The sequence below is a fragment of the Amphibalanus amphitrite genome, unplaced genomic scaffold, assembly GCF_019059575.1.
Source record: "Amphibalanus amphitrite isolate SeventyFive unplaced genomic scaffold, NRLGWU_Aamphi_draft 000946F_arrow, whole genome shotgun sequence".
In the NCBI taxonomy this organism is placed as follows: domain Eukaryota; kingdom Metazoa; phylum Arthropoda; class Thecostraca; order Balanomorpha; family Balanidae; genus Amphibalanus; species Amphibalanus amphitrite.
Window position 1 is genome coordinate 63,309 of NW_024882440.1, and position 16,952 is coordinate 80,260.

General features: G+C 50.2%; 1 protein-coding gene across 1 annotated transcript in view; it reads left to right on the forward strand.

Moving 5' to 3' along the window:
• Window positions 1–16,444, forward strand: part of LOC122368423 (insulin-like growth factor-binding protein complex acid labile subunit) — a 54,032-nt gene extending 37,588 nt beyond the window's left edge. The window contains exons 2-5 of the mRNA XM_043342334.1: window positions 11,287–11,463; window positions 13,019–13,591; window positions 13,769–14,409; window positions 14,573–16,444. Coding sequence (XP_043198269.1) covers window positions 11,287–11,463; window positions 13,019–13,591; window positions 13,769–14,409; window positions 14,573–15,038 — 1,857 coding nt within the window. The 3' untranslated portion in view covers window positions 15,039–16,444. The remainder of the gene's footprint in view (window positions 1–11,286; window positions 11,464–13,018; window positions 13,592–13,768; window positions 14,410–14,572) is intronic.
• The last annotated feature ends 508 nt before the right edge of the window (window positions 16,445–16,952 follow it).

The following is a 16,952-nucleotide window of genomic DNA, read 5'->3' on the forward strand; positions in this document are numbered from 1 at the left end:
CCACTGGTCCTCGACTCATCATGGGCTGCTATCGACCAGAACTCTGAACAGGCGTCACGGACCATCAACACGGTGTAATCCCGTCCCATGTTCTGGGTGCTGAGCAGCGGGAGGGCGCGGCAGGAGACTGGAGGACACACGCGGCGCGTGACCGGCGTGGTCACCGCCCTGGTCCCTCCCCTCCCCTCTGGACAGGTATTTCCGTCGTTTGACCGCAGAGCGTTGGGGATGAAGGAAGGGGTTTGAGGGGGGAGCCAGGGATTCCGAGTCCATTACTCCGGGGAGGAACGGGTGCCTCTGTTTACAGTGGGAGCGAACCGGCGCAATTAGGCTCAATTAGTCTGTCTGTATGGCACGTGCCTCTCCTCTCTCCTCTCTGAGTCGCTCTTTCATCCTGCCCCTCTCCCCCGACATATCCGCTATGTGTGTGTCGCTCCACAGAATCCTCTCCAGTGCAGACCAAGCCTCAGGCGGTTGTCTAATTGAGAACGGCACCCGCAGCTCGGATAAATCCCGCGAGCGATGTAGATGGCTCGAAAACAGACCAGAAGGGATGAGCTCGCCCTATGCAATTGGCTAACAAGCTGGCGACTCAGTGGCAGAGGCGCAGTGTGACGGCGCAGTGAATGACGTTATAGGGTGGGGTGTAGGATGACGCCAGACGGGTGGGCGGGCTCGGGCGCTTCCGCCGCAGCCCACCGGAAGTGCCATAGATCCGGTGTCGTGCAATGGTGCACAATGCACGCGGTGAAGGGCAGGTGCATTGCACCATGCTGGTCACGGTGCAATTCGGTCACTCGCCGGAGGTGGCAAAGTGGAAGTTGCGATTTAATTACGTACGTTAGATGGCTTGCAACCTGTGCTGACGTGTGATATAGGTGTGCATAATTTGAAAAATAAGCTTAAGTGATCGCTCGCAATGGACTCCCAATTTTCATCACAAAATCAGATTGCGAGTAGAACTGCAACACCATTGTTGATACATTCCGCTATCCCTATGTCCTCTCTCCACCTCATGCACTTTTTACCCAACCGCCGCTGCTCACGTGCATATCGCGCTGCGAGCGCCCTTTGATCGCCACCGACCGCTGCCACCCTTCTCTGGCGCTCCAGCCGGTCAGTTCAACGATTACACGTCAGCGTTACACGTTTCAACGAGCGCCCTGACGATGATTAATGACCAAATCAAAACGGTCAACCTGCACTCTTCGCACCCTGACCGATCCAGGATGATGACTGAGACCGTCACCCTGACAGCAAATGGCCACCGGGGACGTATTCATTCGCCAATTATAATTATCGGCGTTGGTAGTTGATGTTATGCCGTCGATGCCTCGTGGTGCATGAAGCAATCAGCCAATTAAAATCGCGGCGGCTCAGCTCGGCTGGTTTCAGTCCCAACGGAGACTGAACGGCTCGGCCCGCACCGTCATTCGAGAACGTCTTTGTTGATATCCATTCTGTCGTCCGCCGGAAGCGTGTCTCTTGTCTGCTCGCGTTTCACCTCTCTATTGAGTCTCCCTCTCCTCCCCTCGGACCTCGCACACCATCCCCTCCGTTGTCCCTACCCGTCGGTTCCACCACTGTCGCCGTCGCTGCTTTCCACGGCCCAGCAGAGGTGGCAGGGAGTAAACAAGACGTCCCCGGTGGTGAACGCGCGTTTAGCGCGTTGTCGCGTTTTTGTGTGCCTCGCGCAGCTCTCAGGGACGGGTGAGGTGCGCGAGAAATGGGCCAGTCATTGAGGGGACAGAGCGGCGGAAGTGGGGAGGGGTGGGGGGGGGAGAAAGGGTTGGTAGCTTTGTTTGCTAGCTGTCTTGTTCAGAACACGGTCGGCGCTTCACGCAGAGAAGTTACTTGAAGGTGCTGGTATTTATGCTTTGGTGATGATTTCAGATAATTAAATCAAGGCTATGCTGATAAATTAGAGCTATCACCTAGCAATAAAGCAGTTAAAAGCTTGTTTATTAGCAGGTTTTCAGTCCTAATTACTCATCCGTCAAATGTCTCAGAAAGGCTATGCATCATTACTGATTTAGTTGTTGTGATGTTAAACAGATTAGTTCGGCTAATAGACTTGTTTTCGGTTGAAAGACGCCTCCCAACTCCCACTCCTCGCTCTCCTTAGACTTACATTAGTCATATTGGAGAAACAGCGGCTAACTCCCGAGAGGCTCCTCATAGTTACCGAGACCGTCGCTTCCCGTCTGTTTTGGCGTCCGTGACTCTGGGTTTTAAATAGTGGCAGCGACTCAAACGGAGTTACGTCACGCACGTTTTAGCTGGATTGTCTTGTCTGCGCTGGTTACGTCTGACGGGCGCGGACCGGAAAGGCGCTAGGCCACCCTACCGCGGTAGGATGGCATAGCAGCTATATCAGGTGACTTAGCAGACGATATCTCGAAAAGTAGCAGTAATAGGCAATAATCGTCAATAGGGCATGGCAGACAATTGACTAGTTGTTTGCATGACATGCTCATCTTTAGCGGCTCGAAATAACATTTCTCAAAAAGTCTAAACAAAGAGCAAGTTGTTGTTGATTTTCACTGACTTGTGTTTGGGGGTTCATAATGACTTAATTATTGACTTTGGCCCAAAAATTTTGACAGCATTGTGTGCGTTGATCAATTCGGAGCTCAGGGACATATATTTTATTCAGATTATAAACATTCGTTTTTCATAAATTTCAGCGTTTTAACCCGCGAGTTGCTGGGGGGGGGGCGTTAAACGCCCCCACTTTTTTCGCCGGGCCATAGCATAAAAACGGCGCGCCGCAGGCGCGCCAAATTTTGGGTACCTGTAGGGAATTGATTGAAGTTTATTGTGACAAAGTTTGAAAAAAATCGGTCGGAAAATTTTTGAGATATCGAGGTTTTAGTGACGTCATGATTTCTGAGGTTTCGACCAAAAACGGCATATGTTCAAAAAATCATATAAAATCACAGAATAGACATACAGACATGCCGTAAACGCCATTAGACTGCCAATACCATGATCAATCAAATGGCTATCTTCGATTATTGATTATCGTTCCGCATTTTCCATAATCTTGAACTGAATCTTGGCAATTTTTCGTGACTTCTTCACCACCATGATACATGCATTTCTTAAATTGAACTTTTTGAGCCAAACACGTACAGATATGATAAAATGAATGTCACCATCGTGTTCTACGCCTCAAATTACCTAAAAAACATGTGTCACAGGCTGCGAATATCAGTTTTGATTTTCGGGTATATGTGCCTGCCCGGTTGACCTGACCTTGACCCTGACCTATGCTTGACTGACCCCTACATGGAGCTGACACTCTTTTAGGCCTTATATGATGGATTGTGCACCGTTTTGACAGAGTTTATGACGAGAGGTGCCCATTGGGAAGTCCTGAAGTCCATGCTACTGAAAGCCCGATTTCAGGTGTTTGACCTGACCTTGACCCGACCTGTGACCTCAAAATTCAACTTTTAAGTACTCATCTGAAGCGTCTCGTCGCGCTCTTTCGTTTGCCGCCTCGTGCGTTTCGCTGCGCCTATTGGTTCTCGAGTTATCGGCTGGGGGCGTTTAACGCCCCCCCCCAGCAAACGGTGGGTGGCGAAATACCCCAGCAACTGCCGGGTTAAAGAGCGCCGGGCCGTCAGTAGAGCGGCGAGGTGACAATTGCCCCTACATCATGTGGTTGACTGGCGCATATCTCGAAAAGTAGCAGGGAAAAGCAGCAAAGCACCTATATGGAACGAAAGATGAGTAATCAGAGGCTAGTATAAGATGTTCATTTTTAGCCGCTCGATATAACGTTTTTATAAAAGTCTATTTAAAAACTTAGATATGATTTTTATTTAGGTCTTGCAGCTGCTTGCAAAAAGCTAGCTTATCTTGCAGAAAAGCGATGCAATATGTAAGAATGTTGTTGGTACAGTGAACAACAGTGCCCTGAACTAGTTTGACAGAAAATTGCGTTCAAAACGACAACTGGTCAACTAATAAATATCAACTAAAGATTAGCATTAAAATCGGCAAATGTGGTGGCCACTAGCGGGTCTAAATAGTCTTGTGTTTGGTGACAACTGACCACCTCAATTTCGACCTTAGGGCAAAAATGGCATCAGAATCGTATGCTTTGATCAATTTGGGATCGAATGATACATATTTTGTTCATATTGTGGAAAGTCACTATTGGGGGTATTTCTAGCGCTTTTCCGGTCCGCCGTCCCAGCGTGGGGCGCTGCTCCTGTCACGGAAAGCGGCCAGGTTTGTCTGCTCTGTCACGAAAGACACCATCTTCTGTCTGCCTAAGCGTGCAAATTTGAACGAACAGAATGAGCAGCTAATTGCGAAATTATCACTCGAGACATGCACTGAGTCCGTATTTCCCGAATCAGGCAGCGGTCCTCAGCATAAAGTAGTGCGGCACAGCATGCTCGCAGGCGCTACCACTAGTGACATCTGTAGGAAGTTAATGTCATAAAATTGCGAAGGCGTGCATTATGCGCTATTGATATAACGCTAACTGAAATAAACCTTTGTGCACTCTTATTTATAATGCGTTCCTGGGAGTAATATTGAGCTGCTTTAGCCATTTAAACGTTTATCCTTTCTTCAAAAATTTCTTATTTTGTTTCCTCTGCTGATAGGCTTCCATTGACCTTTTGTGCTCGCATTTGGTGCCGACGTTTTCTTATGCTTGAGCGTTGGAATAGGTGGTATCGTTCGCCGGAAGTCCATAAGCCATCATCATTTGTCACATTACGTCAGGTTCGATATACCTAACCTTCAGTCGACCTGAAATACCAGAGCTATTGCACATCAATATCGCTTCGGCCGACAGAACCTCAGAGAGGCTTTTAGAGCCTTCGAACATTCACTAATAACTTTTCGAAATTTGACATTTCCGACCCTAATGGTCAACATTGAGTTCAGAGATAAATTGATCGAAAACTGAAACTCGTAAAACTGCAACTGTAGACCGTCACCATTTTACCTATACTCTTTTACGTGTTATGTCCTACTTTTACTTCGTGAGGGGTGGTACTGATATTTACCATACAAACAGTTTCCTCTCTTTCATCCTCTCTCTGTCTCTGTCTCTGTCTTTGTCTGTCTGTCTGTCTGTCTGTCTGTCTGTCTGTCTGTCTGTCTGTCTGTCTGTCTGTCTGTCTGTCTGTCTGTCTGTCTGTCTGTCTGTCTGTCTGTCTGTCTGTCTGTCTGTGTCTGTCTGTCTGTCTGTCTGTCTCTCTCTTTCTTTCTCTCTCTCTCTCTCCTCTCTCTCTCTCTCTCTCTCTCTCTCTCTCTCTCTCTCTCTCTCTTTCTTTCCTCCCTTCATCCCTCCCTCCCTGCAGACGGATTGCTGTATATGAGAGTGACATTGAGAGCAATTCCATGTAGCGCAGTGCTGACCTGTTAGAGGCCCTGCCAGTGAACCTTTTACCGTACCAGCGGGTGGCTTCAGCTGTTGTTACGTCATTGGAAGCCCACAGTCGCTTACTATTCTTAGGCCTTCGATCTTACAGAAATATCACCCGGCTTACGATAATTCAAACGTTCTTTGAATTAAAGCAAAGAGCAGTGGCTGAGAATACACAGGACATGACCTACCCGGTCCTTGTGCGTTATGTAAATTGTACATATATTTGTAACGCATTCAACATTGCCGGATCATCGTTTCTTCTTCTTCTTTCTTTCTCGCCATGCCACCACTCCGGGAACCACTACGACTGGCAGCTGGGGCCTGGGAGTTAGGTACAGTTGGACAGTTGACAGTTGCCAGCTACCAGCTGCCGGTGGAGAGGTGACGTGACAAAATCTGAGCCACCGCTCGATTTTGTCAGCTGTGCTTTTTCAAACTGATGGGCCCGCGTTCAGGGAACGTCAACGCACAGCGTGGGGCAGACGAAAATAGGAACAGATGTTCAATTATCGATCAGATGAGAATATCTCAATCCATTGTTAACCCGCGCACCGACGGGGGTCTGCGCCAACTTCGCACCGACGGGGGGGGGGGGGCGGATGACCGCCCCCCCCCCTGAGATCTCGAGAACGAAGCAAGATAGCGACAAGCGGTAAACGGCATCGGATACGCACGGCCAAAATCTACAATTTTTACAAAGGTCATTTTCAGGTCAGGTCAAAGATGACGTCACAGGGGTCGAAAAAGTCAAAATGGCGGCGCTAGATATGGAGAGAGTTTTTCTCGAATAACTTTCGAATTAGTCAAGATAGGAACAAACTAAGGGTATCATCGTGATCCTCTCATCAATCCGCATCGAATGATATATATGTTGACCTCGAAAGGTCAAGGTCAAAGGTTGACCTCAGGTCACGTGACCTCGAGGTCATCATGTATATCATTCGATGCGTCTTGACGAGCTGAACACAATGAGACCATCCACGCGTCTGTATCTTGTTCCTGTACGGAGTTATTGGCCAAAAACCTTTGGTGACCTTTGATGACGTCACATGACCTCACAGCTGTCCAACAGCAAAACAGACCTCAAGGTAGTGAAGGTTGATCGTATATGAAGTCATGTATGGTATATGGGGCCATTCCGACCCGTTTTAGTGGTAAAAACAGGGAGTTGATTTTTCCCCCATTGACTTATAATGGGGAGGTCGCGAAATTGACCTGACCTTAGGTCACCGATATCAAAATTCCGAGATAAACAAATTGTAGCTACTAATGACCTAATAATATCCTGCGACTTTCAAAGGCCTCCGACATCTACTGTAGCTCTGGCACGGTGACAAAGTTGCAAAAAAGTGACTTGAGGTTGGGTCATTCAAAGTGACCTGGTGACCTGACCTTTAAAGGTAGGAGGTTCAAACTTGCACACCATGTGTAAAATTGATGAGGTTATAGTCATACCAAATTTCGCGGCGCTACGCGCCGCGGTTTTCCCGCTATTCGCGAAAAACCTCAGGGGGGGGGGGCGGATATCCGCCCCCCCCGTCGGTGCGCGGGTTAATAACTATTTTAAATCATCGGTCGGTGACTCTCTCTCTATCTCTCTATCTCTCTCTCTCTCTCTCTCTCTCTCTCTCTCTCTCTCTCTCTCTCTCTCTCTCTCTCTCTCTCTCTCTCTCTCTCTCTCTCTCTCTCTTTCTCTCTCTCTCTCTCTCTCTCTCTCTCTCTCTCTCTCTCTCTCTCTCTCTCTCTCTCTCTCTCTCTCTCTCTCTCTCTCTCTCTCTCTCTCTCTCTCTCTCCCTTTCTCTTTCTCTCTCATCCTCTTGTTGCCATTTTATATCACCATTATCATCGTCCAAAAAATGAGAGTCGGTTTAGATAACTAAAATATTATTCTTTGTTTAGATGCTTCTTCGGTGTTCGAAGCCACATCGCCGATGGTAATGTTTTGTAATACCGGTAAATCATTATTATTCACGCATAACTCCTTCCCCATCTTGAATCCGGTACTACGGAAATGTTTGGTCGTGCTATGGTCATCACACAACCCTACACTCGTGCTCAATCGTCCATCAGCCCGTATTACACGTTATGGACCAAGTCGCCCCTCATACAGACACCTTCAGCCGAAGTTCCTGTCTGGACCGGGCCTCTCAGAAAGTCTGACGACGGGCCAGGTTCCTCGTCTCGCCGTCAGATGACTCTCTCTCCGTCCAGCATCGATCCCGACGGCCGAGAGCAGACGGCCGACCTTGAGAACGACGGTCCGACGGAGGTCATGCGATGATGGCCGTAGTCGCTCGAGCGTCGTCGCTGACGTCGTTTGGTGTGATTGATACTGAAATATCAATGCGCCTTAGTGGAGGTCTTTGTTGCTTATTTTTGAAAAGATTGACGGTGGTCATTCGCCTTGGTTATTGGACAAATGTGTGAAAATAAGAAGAGTTGAGGTGTAGTGTGTCACCATAAAAGTAAAATTCCAAACGCATTGTAAATTAATTCATAGAACTGTAAATCGGCCACTCTGTCATTTAAATGATCTTACTAGCTGTGGACTGACAATAACTGCTGAAGTGAAAGCTCAAACAGCAGCAACCAATATGGGTTCATTGGCTGCATTGGCACGTGCACGACCTTTCGGCAGGATAACCGCGGGCCGGTACCATCGCTGCACTCTCGTGGAATTTAATCTCGTTAGCGCTCTCAAAGGAGTGAGGTGCTCTGAGGTGTAGTACCCGATCGATGCCAAGTTTCCAGTCTTTGGTGAATTATGAACCATCGTGCCCCTTATCTTCTGATCGATCCACGATGTTTCGGAGAACAATCTCATGGTAGTGGTTTAATGAAACACCGCTCCGTTATTAAGTGACTTTACGGCGCTAATGAATCTAATAAGAGGGCTCGCGGCTAACTTTTCGCTCGTAAAACACCTTGTAAATTGATCAGCTTCATCTGACAGTGTTAGCACCAGTGACTTCACACTGGTTTAATCATTTCAATAGAGCAGCGCTACCCAAAGCCATTGAAATATGACGGTGTGTGCAGTTTTTATGCTGTGGACGGTTGAACGGAAAATAATCTATTTGAATCCAAGAGAAAGAAAAACGCTTATGAGCCAGTGAATTTTGACTGAATGCATTTAGATGACAGTTACTAGTCAAACTTTGAAATTGTAGTTATGAATTTACTGTATGGTTTTTATCTACGTATCTGTTCTCTGCGATCTTCCCACAGAAGTTGGCTTTGAAGGGAGCCGCCGTGGACTTTCAAAGTGAGCCACCAGCCGGGTCGGAGTCTGCTAAAACAAACAGGATCGGTTTCGTTTGCTCAGGGCGAGCTCTTCGCTGACAGATTGTGTCCCATTAGTGTCCCGCTTCATTCTCCAAAGGAGTCCGTTTGTGTAAGGCGTTCTGAAAATGTCGTGTGAATAGACTCACACTGACTGGATTTCTCGGATGATAAATGGCGACGAGAGAGCTACACAGATGATGAACGACGCACCACACAGGCAGATGTTTTAACGCTATGGCCATCCCACTCCTCGACTGAGGTCCAGAGGTGTTTTTATTATAAACGTTTAGATCGAAACGATCATTAATATTGTCGCCACAAAGCAATAGACCTCAAAAGAAGCAAGCCCTATCAAGGACCATGTCAACCGCTAAATGATTGAACTTAGACGTCGGGCGATTACGCTTTTGTCGCACGGTATATTTCGCTATATGCTACCTCAATATTGATTTGTATAAGTACTGCTCGCTTTGTCCGACCAGATCAATACGAGCGTCGGACAATATAAAAACCGCAGCATCGTGGCCCAGCTCCCCCGGTATTGATTATCATCACGCCAGCCTCGCTGTAACCTTTTGGTCCACCAATCGCATTGCTTCTCTTGTCGTTTGTCAGCCAATCATCGTGTTCCCCGTTTCGGCCACCGCCTAAAGAAGTGCGGGCCAACGCCCAACTGTTTTGGTATATAAACTCTGTTCTGTCGCTCAATACATTCATTCTCTATCTGGCTGACCCACGCTTGTGAGCTCTCCGACAATGGTGGCAGCGGCGGTCGAGGGGACTTGCGCCCCTCGCAACGGACTCCAGCATCTACATCTGCACTGACACCGCAGACCGGAGGTTCGTCCGTGCTCCGATACGGTGCGTCACCCCTACGTCACGTCATCGACTAGGGTGCTGACCAGTGACTACTCTGGAACCGTCATACTCTAGCGACACCGTATACAGTGTTCAGCTCTGCCCCGACAAGATAATCTGTCTTATGCAAGACCGAAGTCCAAAAACGAGCTGCATTAAACCTCAACGGAGCTCGCCGACAGCGCATGGCACACCAACCTGCTGCGATATCCTCAACCTCATGGAGGAAAAGCCACCACCACCAACATCAACAACAACGAAAATCGACGGAGTGCAAATCACAGCGCTAAATTGAAGACACAAATCTGATATTTCAAATTTAAGATAACCGACAAGACCTATTACAAATGGCAGACTTTTGTTGTTTAGTCTACGAAGTGCCAGTGATATCGTGCTTTGGAAATTGTGTTACAGTGGTTACAGTGCATCAAGATTATCCAGGCGATTAAATGGTTAAATACGTTTCGTTTCGTCCGTGATTGGAACCCATGTTGTCTAAAGTGGTACATAACGTACTCCACAATTACCGGGAAATGGGCTACTACAGTGCTGTGTTTAATTTTGTTCACATCCCATGTCATTTTGGCAATCAGTCTTACAAGCGTTTTGTAAATCGTATGAACACTTAAATACGTGAATATCATGGTCAATTCACTGAAAATCAATTGAATTGATATTCGGCCAGAGATGCCGAGGGCCAGAGATGCCCAGGAGCGGTCCCTGCCAGAGAGCAGAGGAGCCGCCCAACCGTAAGCTCCACGACCTTGACGGGAACGCTAAACGTCCCGGCAATGGCTCTTTTCCTTTACAGTGTTATTCAACATATATGTCAAAGGACCATGAAGAACCATTCAAGCCACCGTGGCAGGTAGTAGGTGATATTGCCATGACACCTAATTACATGTTCATACCATTTTCAAATACGTTCATCTTAAAATGTATTACCCGTACGTTTTACGTGCTGATTATTGTCATGCCTCCTGTCGTCGGCTCATAGGGAGGGTGACATGTGTCGCACGGTATATTTCGCTATATGCTACCTCAATATTGATTTGTATAAGTACTGCTCGCTTTGTCCGACCAGATCAATACGAGCGTCGGACAATATAAAAACCGCAGCATCGTGGCCCAGCTCCCCCGGTATTGATTATCATCACGCCAGCCTCGCTGTAACCTTTTGGTCCACCAATCGCATTGCTTCTCTTGTCGTTTGTCAGCCAATCATCGTGTTCCCCGTTTCGGCCACCGCCTAAAGAAGTGCGGGCCAACGCCCAACTGTTTTGGTATATAAACTCTGTTCTGTCGCTCAATACATTCATTCTCTATCTGGCTGACCCACGCTTGTGAGCTCTCCGACACTTTTGATACAGACATTCCGAAACACAACGACAGAATATCGACATGATCGGGTCTCAGTTCGGCATCTTGTGTGCATTTCTGGAGACGCTCTTGACAGTTGGTATACATTTATATATGTGATCAATGATCATATCATGCCGAAAGTTATGAGGTCGTTCCGCAGAGGTATTTGGCAATACGATTGCACTTTTCTTTCCACTCTGATCACCTTCGTCGGGAAATTGTACTGGCATGATCAGTTGTGTTTTTATGTTGAGTCAAGAGCAACCAGCTAATAATGAGACTGCATTCCTCCACCCCCGTTCTTTGCTCAGTGTTTGTATGGGAGAAGGTAAACGGGCCCTGTATCACCACGCTATCTAACTCGGATCTCTCTGTTGTTGCAGATGTGGTCGCGGGTCCTCTTGGTCTCGGTGCTGGCGGCCGCCCTGACCCCGGGTCAGGCCGGGTGCCCCCAGGGCTGCTCGTGCGGATCGGACGAGCGGGGTCGGAAACAAGTGGTATGTGAGAGGGGCGGCATGACCGACTCATCCATCTTCAACTACATCGAATTCGATACTAGGGTAAGTTGATGATCTTAAATCATTATGGAAAGGGTGTTTATGGTGGTGTGTGCCTAATGGTGTGCAGTTTAGGGCAAACACATGCAATATTTCAATGCGGGCAGACTCGGCAATATTTGCGACCAAGTCGATGCATAATTCATAAATTAATGCGGATTGCATCAAAACCACTCCAATGACTCCATGATTAGCAAGGCCTAGAATCTGTGATCTCTTGAAAATACAAATTTAATCCTTCATGTCAAATTCATTCCGAGGGTGCCATTTATGATGCCTGCCCAGAGTCCCCACTCCCCACTTTCGGTCCCCTAATGATTGCGCAATGCGCCCGAGTCAGCTCATATCGCGCATCATCCCAGGGGTGGTCGGTAAAGTGGTATCATTCAGCGGTCATCCCTTGGTCGTCTCGCACCATTTGCCAGTCATTTGGGGTGTTTCGTCGTGAACCATCGTAGACTATACGGTGGCTGACAGCACTGGGTACCGCTGTGAAGAAATGGCGCAATATATTGGTTCTGACCTGTCACTCTCGAATCACATCCGGTAACATCACCAATAACCAGCTGATATTCAATGCAGGTTTGGAAACCATCATCTTTTTTATTTCCAACTAACCTTTTTAATTAAATCATACATGAAGAGTAAGCTACTCATTCCGTGAACACCAATTTTGAGGCCATCGATGTCTATAGGTATGGCATCTTCGCTTTTACGTAAAAAGACTGCTGCGGATTAATTCGTTGTGGAAACCTCCAAGTCTCGCCGCTGCACTGTCATCAGCACATCCGTAATACGCGCGTTTCCGACTGACATCAGTCTGTCCCTTCCCTGCGCTGCGGGGTTCGTCCGTGTGACAGCACAGAGCGGGGTGGGACGCACGGGTGCCGCACGACCGCCCGCGGGCGATCACGTGTCCGACACACCCCAGCTGACACCGGTGATCGCCTGACGCGCCCCGGTGGTCACGTGACCGGTCCGGGCGGACGGTTGTCGGTCACGGGATGCGCTCAGCCGTCGCGTTGATGGGCGGGGGTGGGTGGGAGGAGGGGCAGGGAAGCGCTAGACTGGAGCCAGTAGCGAGTTAGCGTGTCAGCGAGTACCTGTCGGATGGACGGAAACGTCACAATGACGTCATAATGAGGATTATTGGGCAATTAGCGAGCGAGGTAAACTGATGGTTAGGTATGTGGCTTTCTGTGTAGTGTGGTGATTTTGACGGTCAGGTGTCAAAAGGTGGCGGACAGCGACAGCCTGGTGATCGCTTTATCCCTGTCACTCGTCGATTGAGTGATCGCTACAACATTAAAACGAGAAACCTTCAGCAATATTCGCTACCGGTTCTAATCATTAGGGCTTCGCTCATTCCAGACAATGATGAGGCAATAGACAGACGGCTCCTGGTGCAGGGAAGTTAACTAAAGAGGAGAGGCTTAAATATCGCAGCACGTCTCTGTCACCACACCTTTCGATACAACGGTGAACGGAGATAAACACATCCGACGTCATAGGTATCATCTAAAGAGTCAACTAACGGGTCCAACCGTCTCCCCGGCAGGTTCTGCGGGTGACCGCCCCAGCCGTGTACCCGAACCAGCTGGCCATCGGCCCCACGTTCCGCCGCTTCCGGGCGTTCATCGAAGAGATCACCATCACACACTCGGGTGTGCCGGCCATCGGCGCCAACTCCTTCTTCGGACTGATCCTGCTCAGCAAACTGGACCTGTCGCACAACCTGCTGACCAACCTCGACCAGAACCACTTCAGAGGTCTGGAGAACCTGCGCTTCCTCGACCTCTCGCACAATCGGATCGCCTCGGTGCCGAGCGGAGCGTTCCGCTACATGCCCAAGCTGGAGACGCTGAACCTGTCGGAGAACGCGCTGCCCGGCCTGGCGCCCAGCATGTTCATCGAGCTCGGGAGGCTGCGCTCGCTCGACCTCAGCGGGAACTCGCCATCGTCGCTCGACCCGGACGTGTTCAAAGACGTCCGTGAGCTGCAGGAGCTGCGCTGCGCGCGCTGCGACCTCACCAAGATCAGTCCCAAGCTGTACCAGATGGTGCCGCGTCTCCGGGTGCTCGACCTCAGCGACAACCACCTGTCCATTCTGCGACCCGGAGAGTATGTCCAGGTAAGGAGATAATGCGGTGCTGGGGACGGGGTTGACGAGAGCGAGTTTATTTCTTGGTGTCATTGCGGACTGTTGTGCATCGTCTTAGAGAATCGGCTGAACCGATGCGACTTTGTAGTGACTGCTGAATGTTGTTAAGCTAGTGATCCAACATTGACCAAGGTTTCTGCGTTTCAGTTGCGCGACTTGAGGGAGCTACGTCTGGCCGGCAACCACTTCGCCTCGGTGGACTCTCTGCCGTTCACGGGGCACAAGCTGCGCGAGCTCGACCTCAGCCGCAATCAGTTAGCCGAGCTTCCCGATGACGTCTTCCGTGACGTCACTGTGCGCCACCTGGACCTGTCACGGAACATGCTGACATCTCTGCCGGAGGCGGTGTTGCGTCCCCTCGGCGGTCACCTGCACTGGCTTTCCCTGTCCGGTAACCAGCTGCCGCAGAAGGATATCGAGGCGCTGGGAAGCATCGCGCCTCACCTGCAGCATCTGAGTCTGGCCGACACGGGCATCCTGTCTCTCTCAGACAGCCTCTGGTCGTCGCTGCCAAAGCTGATCTCGCTGAACATGTCGGCCAACTACTTGCTGTCCCTCTCGGACCACATGTTGCGGCATCTGCACCGGCTGCGGCGACTGGACGTCAGCGACAACCAGATGGCACAGCTGGGGCCAACGGTGCTCCACCAGCTGGCCAGGCTGGAGCACGTGCGCATGCACGGCAACCCGTGGGCTTGCGACGAGTGCCGAGTGGTGCCGCTCCTCAACTGGCTCAACGGCGAGGCGAGACATCTGGACCTCTGCGGTGGACAGCGGCCCTGTATCAGGTGAGCACAGGCAGCATCAGGTGTCGAGTCGGGGACGTAGCTAAAAACTTTGGAGGGATGCTTATATGTTGCATATATAACCCCATGTAAAACGATGTTATGCGGAAGCGAAGGCAGTCGTAACTACTTTCTGTAAGCTGACTCGAGTACACGTCTCCCTCAGGTGCTCCGAGCCGTCGCACATGGCCGGTCTGGAGGTGCGCAAGCTGAACGCCTCCGCACTGCCCCCGTGCGGCCCGTCCTCGGAGGTCTCCCGGGCCGAGCAGTGTCGCCTGGAGCAGCAGCGCGCCTCGGACGGCGGCAGCGCCCGGCTGGAGCGGTACTGTGCCGCCGTGATGACGCAGCCGCCGTCCTCTTCGGCGGCCACCTCGCAGCTGGGCGTCATCGTCGGCTGTGTGCTGGCGCTGCTGTTGCTGACGGCCGTCATCCTGGCGCTGCTCGTCTACAACAGGCACAGCGCCATCTACTACACACACGAGGACGAGCGCGATGACGCCGACGTCTACCAGAAGGCCGACGTCAACAAGAACAAGAAGCGAGTGCGCATCGCGACGATTGACGAGATGAACGGCAAAGATGAGAGCCCGTTCGTGGACGATGAGCGGCTGGGGGAGTTCCAGAATGGGTAAAGTGGTGGGGAGTGCGACGAGGGGTTCCCCGTGAGCGCGAAAACGTCAGATTCTCCAACTAGGGAATCCAGACGAAAGACGCCTATGATGTTGCGGGGTTAAACCTCAGGACGCTGAGTCAGATATCATGTCAATGTGCCAGTGCGCGAACCACGGACGCTTCCACGAGTCACAACTGTGGCAATCGCAGCTTCCATGGATTGCTGTCATGAACAGAGACGCTGCATCAGCGCGAAACAGTGGACGCTGATTACAGACGCGCACTGCGAACATCTGTTCAATCGTGAATGTGGACACGGAGCATGCGCGAAGCGTTGATGAGGGCGACGGTCTTCTCTCTCGCAAAGAGATATTCAGATTCACTAGTCGCGGGAACAGAGTAGCTGCCGGCCTGCTTCCCGCCGATGTACCTTGATGTTTGTTTATCATTGTCGCTAGCGGTAGTGACGTGTAGCTGAAGAAGTTTTTCAGAGGCTTTACCCTCCCAATGGAACCATGCCACTCGACGTGCCCTGGTTTCGCCTCATGTGTTCTGTTGGCAAGGATGGATGGGTAAGAATCTGATATTTTATTCTTACTTATGTTGCAAGTGACGTGCTTATGTAAATGGCAGGCTGCGTGTTTTTTACAGCTTAGTCAATCGCTAGCCTGTTTGATACCGTGTCGTTGATAGATGATTGATGGGTGCGAACTGTGAGAACGATGCATGGCGATGAGTGCGACCTACTTGAGTGTCATTTGATATACCCTGACGTCCCTGACCAAAAGCGTAACATTTAGCTCCATAGTGCTCCCTCAGCTCTCAAGAGTAAATTGCATGTTTATATGTATTTTCAGCCACCCTTATGAGTTCATGCATCTCATCAGCTGCCTAAAAATCTCACTGCCATGATCTCACACTGGCATTCTTACTACTTCATGGTGAAGTTTTACCACCTCTGCTATCCCACTTGCCATCTCGCCCCTGGGTCCTTACAATTCCTGACATGATCTGGTCCACGCCAGCTGACCTCCGTACAGCTCAGCTTCGCCAGCTGATTCCGACAGCCGACAGATGCGACAATCTCGGCGCAATTTGTCTCCGTTAGTGCCGCTGTTTTTGTCTCGCCCGGGTATCCTTTCGGCCCAAAGCCACAACCGAGAGCTGCGAGAAGATTTCCTCTGTCGCTAGCACGCCCTTTTGTGGATGGTGACGGCTAAGCTGACTCTAGACGAAAATGGCACGGCAGAGACATCATCTAATTTATTTGACAGATGACAATCCTGTATAAAAACGCTGCTACTGAGGACTGTATCACGTGCATGTGTTCACGGCTGAGCTAGGTCATTTGGTATCGCCGCATCGGTCGGGGTGGTATATGTAAGTGTTCTATCCCATCGTTCTGCAATACATGAATTAAACCGTTTTTGGGTATCATGAATTGTTATACTGGGCAGCCTAGAAGCCCATTACACGCACATGAAAGTTTAGGAAGCATTCCTCTCACACGCGCAAGACAGAACGAAGACGAACACGCGGAACAACCACGTAGCAGGGCAAGCAGCAGCCCACCGCCGGCTGTCAGACGCAGAAACGACCTAAAGTGAGACGGACGGACGGCAAAACCCGAGAGCACCTCGACCACCGTTTTTGCGCCCTGTCCGAGCCGTCAACATCGCTCTCGACGCGGAACATCGGCAGCGGCAGGGCTGTTCGCCGTGCATTGTGGCTCAATTTGAACTAATAACGGGAACAGCGCCATCATCGCTGACTGAATTGGCCTCCCGCCGGCGACAAGGACACGCCCGCGGCCGCACCCTGAGGTCACCAGTCGCGACGGTGACAATTTGGATTTCCAGCGGTGGCAATAGGCAATGTAGGCGTGGAACAACGCAATTAGTTAGTAAAGAGCTGACTTCGTGGGGTGCTTACAG